The sequence below is a fragment of the Gymnoscopelus microlampas genome, assembly GCF_963454915.1.
Source record: "Gymnoscopelus microlampas genome assembly, chromosome: 17".
NCBI classification, from domain to species: Eukaryota; Metazoa; Chordata; class Actinopteri; order Myctophiformes; family Myctophidae; genus Gymnoscopelus; species Gymnoscopelus microlampas.
The window spans coordinates 12,306,392-12,314,286 of record NC_139954.1 but is presented as its reverse complement, the minus strand read 5'-3'; the positions used below and the strand labels follow the sequence as shown (position 1 = coordinate 12,314,286).

The 7,895-nt window shown below is 44.0% G+C and overlaps 1 protein-coding gene across 1 annotated transcript in view; it reads left to right on the top strand.

Moving 5' to 3' along the window:
* Window positions 1-985: 985 nt before the first annotated feature.
* The window catches only part of wars2 (tryptophanyl tRNA synthetase 2, mitochondrial), a 32,004-nt gene continuing 25,094 nt past the window's right edge, over window positions 986-7,895 (top strand). Inside the window, exon 1 of the mRNA XM_084084072.1 lies at window positions 986-1,095. Within this exon, the coding sequence (XP_083940198.1) occupies window positions 991-1,095 (105 nt within the window). The 5' untranslated portion in view covers window positions 986-990. The remainder of the gene's footprint in view (window positions 1,096-7,895) is intronic.

Here is a 7,895-nt window from a genome sequence, read left to right as displayed (position 1 = left end):
GAAACCACATATGTCTTGACACTCTACTGTAGCCTACATGTGGCTGATGATGGTGGGAGACTGGAGTAATTGCATCCCCCTCTTCTCCTCTATAGGCTGAAACATGACGCAACCAGTATATACTGTATACCATAGACTTGAGGAGGCAGCTGGTTTGCAATTCAGCAGTGGAAATGTGAGATGATGTCTGACTGCTCTCCTATACATCTGTAATCCAAATGGCTTTTTTTTTCTTTGTGAGCGTAAATATTGGGCTTTTATGAGATTATTAAGTCTTCACTTACTTATTACTTTTTTTTATCCTTTATTTAATCCTTATGTAGGCCTAGTGTATAAAATGTACGACCCAAAAAAGCAGCACCATAAATGTATACCATATCTCACTGACTGAGGGCTTCCCAGTAGCTGCGGGATGCCGGGTGACGCGAGTTTGGTGATGTTTGTCCTTTAGGGGCCACTGTACTAGCCAGTGTTGCCATGTCCACTTATTATAAGCGATTTTGGGCTTGTTTTTCTGTAAAGTTGCTTGTAAATATTTGGGCTTGTTTCTAAAGTGTATAGTTGCTTATTTGGGCTTGCTTCACATTTTTTTAATTATTTTAAACATTTTCATGTCATGGACCCCCAAATTTATATGTATTTGTCCCCCTAACCCGCATCTGAAAATGTTTTGTGCCAGACTTCCAGGGAGCCCCGTACTAGATTTGTGTTAATGTTTCAAAAATATTCAAATATTCCACATTTTATTTCAAGATTTAAAAAAATAATAATAGCAGATGTAGAAGCTCACAGCGTGTCGCGAAGTGTTGTGAGCTTGTAGATCGGCTATTTTCAATGTATACAGTATACTGTATAGGTTTAAAGTGCTCATAATGGCTTATAAGTGCCTATAGTTGCAGTTCTTTTGGGCTTGTTTTCTAGACCTGGTTGCTTGTATCTCTCTCAAAACCTGGCAACACCGGTACTAGCTCTTCTGCGTCATAATCCAAGATGGCGCTGCCCGGTAGATGTAACGTGAATCTCTTCACATTCATTCATAAGTGTCGTTCCTCAAGGAGGTTCTTCACCACGACGGGAGCGCGCACGGACACGAAGGTACATAATATACCGTCTTTATGACATAGTTTCCATTATTGTGGTGCTTATGTTTATGCTGTGGTAGTGTGGTTAGACGAGTCTTTGTTGACAGTTGACACCTTCATGTCTGTCTGCTGTCATTGGTTCAGTGCCCTCCATTCATTCATTCATTCATTATGGGTCCCGGACCACTTGTTGAAGACCCCTGAGCCTCAGAGTTACTACAGGGGGCTGCCAAATCTTTGTGTGATAGGATATTTGTTTTTATATCAACCACTTGAACCCTAGCATCCCTATTCTGAGGGGAACATTAGCCAAAAAATAGCAGATCTACAAGCTCTGTAGATCTGCTATTTCTGGCAAATACGTTTAATGCAGAGGGGGGGGGGGGGGAGAGCAGACCATGTACAGTAGAGTGAAAGGTCAAGTTTACTAAGCATTGACAGTTTAAGTGGTTAAATGTCTGAACATACACATTAACATGAATCCAACATACACTGATGACGGTGCTATCAAACAAGTCTATGAAGCTAATCATGAATAAGTTTAATCTGCAACACCATTTTATCCAGTAGGCCTATGTATTGGGGGTCCCTGCTTCATCTCTCTCATAGGTAATGAAAAACGTAGAAGACCCCTGTTCTAGCTGCAGGATGAGGCTGGCTGTCCTGACTCCTAGTGATTGTTTTGCTGTTGTTTATCTAACATGGTCATTATTGTCATCATGGTGCTGTGTGCCATATATATAGCTTCACTTTCAGTGTAGTTAAAGATGCTGTGAGTGTTGTTTCTGTTGTGTTAAAAGCTCAGTAACAGGGCTCTCCCCATCTCAGAAAATAACTTTTCAATTGGGTTACTAATTGAATCCGATCAGGAAAGAGAGAACCCCACAAAGACCATTTATCAGCATGTGTTCTGCTTCCAATTTTGTCTGCTCGTTTATTTGTTTCAGCAATCCCAATTTCACTTGTTTGTTTATCCAGTATGTTTCTCTCCTGATTTGGTTAAATTGATGTACTGACCTGAGCATTTATTTTCTGCTTATTAAAGAAGAGATGGAGAGACTGGTAGACCCGGGTTATTGAACAAACACTCTGATATAGCTATGGGAATGTAGAGCTATTTGACACTTATTTAAACAAACAAACAAACCAAAAAGCACCCAGACACTGGCATTATTCACACGTGTGGTGGTGTGTGTACAAAGTCAGTCACCTGTAAACAGAATACAATTGGAGATGCAGCTTTCTTCAGTTATGATGCCAGGTTATAACCATACCTAAAGAGATTAGAGTGGCAGGCGCTGTTGAAACACATAACCCATTTTCCTTGGCATCCCTTTTTGGGGGCATGTCATGATGTTTCCATGAATTTCAAAAGCTGTTCAACATTTTTCGAAAATATTATATCTACAAGTTCACAGTGCATCACGTAGCTTTGTTTTTATTTTCAAGATGTTCTTGTTTTTGTCTTCTAATGCGAAGCGCTTTGTTTTTCTTGTTTTCTTCCTGTTTCTTTGTTTTTTAATCTCTTTAATGTAAAGCGCTTTGTCTGAAAGGTGCTATAAAATTCATTATTTATATTATATAGACTAATGTTCATGAATGAATAATATGTCACTAACGTTACTGTACCTTTTCTAAGATTGAATGATTAGTTTATATCTGCAAGCATTGCCTCATCATCCAACCGTATATACATCTATGTCATATAAGGGAACAGTATGTAAATATGTAAATCTTTCCCCCTAAGATACAGAATGACACGAGGAAAGCATGAGAAAATATCCGTTTCCATTAGGACAGATTAAAAATAACTTCAGACTTGATGTTTAACCACCCCAGCATCCCTATTCTGGACTAAACCTTCACCAAAAACAGCAGATCTACAAGCTCACAACGCACATTGTGAGCTTGTAGATCTGCTATTTTTGGCAAAAAGATTTGGTGTAGATTTAAAAAAGAACGTACCAAGTACAGTGCAACTGGGGTCCGTTTTATTAAGTATGGAGGGTCTAAGTGGTTAAACAGATGAATTCCAAATGTTATCAAAGTATTTTGCGGCACCCCTGGGCTTGTGTCACGGCACCCACTTTGAGAAACCCTGCTCTATACTGTTCTATGATATTGTCGCCGTCGGGCAGAAACCTTGTATCCATACATTTTTATTTTGTCTCAATGTTTTTTCATAAGGTCATATCCTATTTTATGCTTAACTTTTATACTGACAATGTCGCTCTAAAGTAGAAAACAATTGCAGAGCTGCACGCTCACAAAACGGTGATGCGGTGCGTTGGAAGGTTTTGAATTTATTTTATATAATGATGACATGCCCAAAATAGGGATGCCAGGTTTTTAGTGGTTAAGACTGTGGGTTTTATAAATATTTACCAGATGAGTTGTATTAACTAGAGCTTGTGACTAAATAACTTCATTGGAACACAGGTTCTTTTTGCCATTTCCTGAAAAGTAATGTTATTCTATTCTTCTATTCCCAAAACCTGGAAGCCTGTTACTAAATCGTTTTTCGTTTTCCGTCCTGTATGTGACGTCACGCCGTTTTTAAGTCGACCTCGACAATAGTAGCGTTTGTACTGCGATGGATTCAATAAATCAGTCTCCACAACTGCCCCCTTTCAAACTGAGGTTTCTTCCTTTTCAAACAAACGGGCATAGGTTCCGCAATAATCACCCTTAAGTACAGTAGCATTTATTTTCCGATGGGTTTTAAGAAGTAAACCACCTCTTAACTGGCCCACTCTCAACAAAATGTTTCATTCCGTGTCATGCTGCCACGGAGAGGCAAATGGGGTGTTAAGTCAAAACAACGAGTCCCTTGGCACGTGTAAGAATAACTACTGCGTTTCAGTACAACAACCGCGCTAATTATTGAGCAATTCTTGCGTTAAAACAACCCTCACCCCTCATCCACAACCCTCACCCCTCTCAGCCGGTTGATGTATGAGCTGTGCTGTGTAATGATTGCCGCGTGGTGCAGAGGAACGGAATGCGCGTTCACCACCGGCCCCGTCTGTGTTTTGTTAAGAAGTCAGTCTCCGGAGACGATGGAGAGGTGTGTTTGCGTCGGGAGGGGTGGTGGTGGGGGAGGGGGGTGAGCAGAGTGCTCGAAAGCATCACAGCAGTGCCTCATTACCAGAAATAACAGCAGAAATGAAGTGTTGCCTTTCATTTGTTTTAATTTTCTCCAAATGTGGACGGCCGGAGCGCAAACGCCGGCCGGCCTGTACTCACAATATCCTGAGGTGTGATGTGCGTCAACCAATGCATTTCTTTTTTGGGAAGTTTCTTTTTTTATTCTGCCTCTGGAAAAATGTGTTGTTTTTTTTACCCGCCAAACCTCAGCGGACCTATCCAAAGACAAACTGAAGCCGTTGTCAGATATACTAGTTTTGGTAAAGTCTTGTGAATCAGCCCTGCTGTCCTTCTGTGAACCTCTGTAGTCTTGTGCTTTTGAAACGGAGAACTGTCATGAAATGCTTGAGTGGTAAGAGTGGGTAACTAGTGAGTTCAAGCATTTCATGACTGATCTACGGTATGCCGCCATTATATAATAATATTACATATAATCTGTATCCTTCTATTCAGTTATTCTGCTCAATGATTTATCCAGGTTTTCAATCTTTTGTGGCATGAGGAGGAAAAGCAGCTGCTAATGTTGACTTATGCAACATCTAAACAGGATGTTAATATACAATTGCATAAATCAATATACAAAAGAGGAATGTTTTCCTAAACCCTGACCCTGAAACCAATCTCACACTGGTTGTAAATGGGGACAATTAAAACGGAGTCCTGTCGGTGCTTCTTGTTTCCTCCCTCCTGGGCCCAGCCTTCCTTCTTTCCCTCGCCTGTGGTCTTCTTAATGGCCAGTATCAGTCATCTCAGCCCCCGGGCTCCAGGAAACAGGAAGTGACTCCTAATTCGACTCTGTGTTCTCCTCGGCTTCCAAATTCACTTACTGCAGTGTCAGCTAAAACCATTAAGACTTTCTCTCTCTCTCTTTCTCTTTCTCAACTCCCAGTGCTGCACTGGAGAGAAGGGGAGTACCGTTTTGAGTGTGTCCATTAATTGCCCTATTTATTTTCAACTGTCAGAAACGACCCCCTAATCCTCACCAGTGCTGTCCCCTTTGTGTAATTAGGCCCCGTCGAAGTCTTCTCCAGGCTGGGACCCTGTGCTCAAAATGCTCAGTGCATTACCCGTCTGTTGAAGCTGTCTCCCAAATGTCCACATTTTCCATTTTTGACGTTTTATTCGTACCTTCGCTAAGTCAAATTACAGATTATGTCTGTTCTAGTCACGCGTCCAAGTTGCTGCCTGGGGATTCTTACAAGGTTCTCATGTCTTAGTCCGTGCAGGTTCGAGGTCTCGTACTGAGGGTCTGACGTTTTTAATTAAAACATACCCAGTATCTGGTATCCTACTTTCGGGCCAGCACTCGAGTCAACAGACACCGCCTGTGCGGGAGGAAATTACTGGACTTCTTCATAGTGACTGACTGTTGCTGGCAGTGGCTTGCCCCTGAGTGTTACCATAATTACATATTGATAAATTTATGAAGTGTGTGCCGGGTTATTTTTTGCTGCGCTGTGACTTTTATGTGTTTTTGGGGGTAAGGGTTGGTTCCCTGTTTCATTCATTTGTTTCCCCCGTCTGTGAAGTAAAATTAAACGTCTCTATCGCTCGAAACCCCGGGAGAACAAGGAAGTGTTTCAATGGAGCCATTTAAAATGGTTTAGAGGGCGCATGGTGTGGAAACAAGTGCCATTGGCATGAACGTGTTTGTATAATAGTTAAACAAGCTAAATATGAATTAAGCTAGTCTTCACAGTTGCAGCCAGCTGGTCCACTGTGGGCAGACTGTAGAGTAGTGCCGATGTTGGCCAGCTATGTTGTATTGGCCATCTTTCAACAATGTACTTACAGTGGAGTGCAAGTTGTTCGTTCTGTTACAGTGAATTGATTTGCTCTGTTAAAAAGTTCCCTTAATGACGGAACTATTTGTAATGCCTGATATATCTTAATTTTCCCATCAAACACCACATGTTACAGGCTTGTTAAAAAATAGTTGGCTCAAATAATTGGTCTGCATGCCAACTCATGAACAGAATGTCTACTACAGACGATCACTGTGGCTCTGTCTGAGCCTAATGCTCCTGACCACTGGTTGCTTCATTGTAAGTTACATTTTATAACGTTTTGTCCAGATAGGACCATCAGGTTGACCTAAAGGCCGACCAAAGAATGTAAGCTTATTCTGTGACTGCACTTGTCTCGCCTTAACCTCGGCTGGTTCGAGCCTCAGCTAAACATAAAATGTGAAACATATTAGAGAGTGCCGCGTCCTCCAGAAGCTGCAGCCCGTTAAGAGCCAGGGGCCGGGGGCCCGCCTGCCCGCCTGCCTCCCCTCGCCCGGGTTATTTTTGGAGCGTCGTCGGCCCCTGTCTGCGGGGAGCACTGTTTTTGAAGGGCCTCTAGTCCCATTAATCAGCCGCGGGGACCCCACGGCGCGAGCGGGCCCCGAGCCCTGGCCCGCCACACTGCTGCGTTCTGTTCCTCTTCCCGGCGCTCTCCTCACAGTGTGAAGCTCAGAGGAACCTCATCAATCTCACCTGTCCCACACGTCAACCGCAGATTTAATCAAACGCTCGGTTTGGGCCGCCCGCCCCCTCCCTCCACACACACCCCCCCCCTCCAACACACCTCCCAACCCCAGACACCCTCTTCGGAAGGAAAAAAGAACCATGCCCAAAATCTGGACCGGGCTACAGTCACTCTTTCTTCATAACTCTGTCATCTTTATCACTTTCCTCTTCTTTCTTTCTTGTGCTCACTTTCTTTGCTACCCCCCCCCCCCCCCCCCATCTCTCATTCCCCTGCCTCTATGTGGATGTGTGTGTAACTTGTGTGTTCATTTGTGCTGTGTCCCTGTGGTCACTCAAACTTTTGTCTCAAGCTGCGGTGCCTTAAAGTAATGACTAAACACACACTCTTTTGAAACGAGAGGGGGCGAGTACAGTAAGGTCCATTTCCTGCTCAATACTTCACTGAAGCGGTGCTCTGTTGGTCGCCCGCATTAGTAGATCCCCATGTTAGTGAGAGAGAGAGAGAGACAGAGTGGGAGTGAGGCCTGCTTCAAGGTGCGTCTCAGCATGATGTCGGTGTTAATGGGGGTGCCTGGGGCGAGCAGGACAGAAGGGAGAACACTGAGACCTGTGTGTGTGTGTGTGTGTGTGTGTGTGTGTGTGTGAGAGAGAGAGAGAGAGAGATGCTCAGCAGGGGGGACGGGGGCAGTGGAGATTGGGGGACCCCATGGCTGCAGCTTGGCAGCACTGAAACAGAGAAGGGGACAATCTCCAATTCTTAAACCTGTATCGCTGCTCTGATCAAATCTAGAGAGTGTCCCCAGGCTCCACAAAGAACCCGATAGTTAATCTGGAGGTGGGTTTTGTGAAGTGTTGAAATTGGCACAGTGAAAGCACAGGTGACCTCAGGGTCCGGTCGTCAGCCCCCACAGTGAGCGGGATGTCAGTGAGCCACTCCAGGAAGCCAAGGCATTGATATGATATATGAAACACCCCCCCCCCCCCCCCCCGAAAGGCAGCTCCAAAAAGTCCCAGAGAAGAAGAGAAACGCAGCATTGCACAAGGCCGAGGTTCCAGCCGAACGATGCCTATGATTAATGGCATCGGTTTGTGCAAGGACCAAGTGCCTAGACCCGCTGGAAGCTGAATCAACTCCGCTAAGGATGGAGATCCATAATGGAGGGCCCCAGGCCTATACTTAAACCCTCCCTTC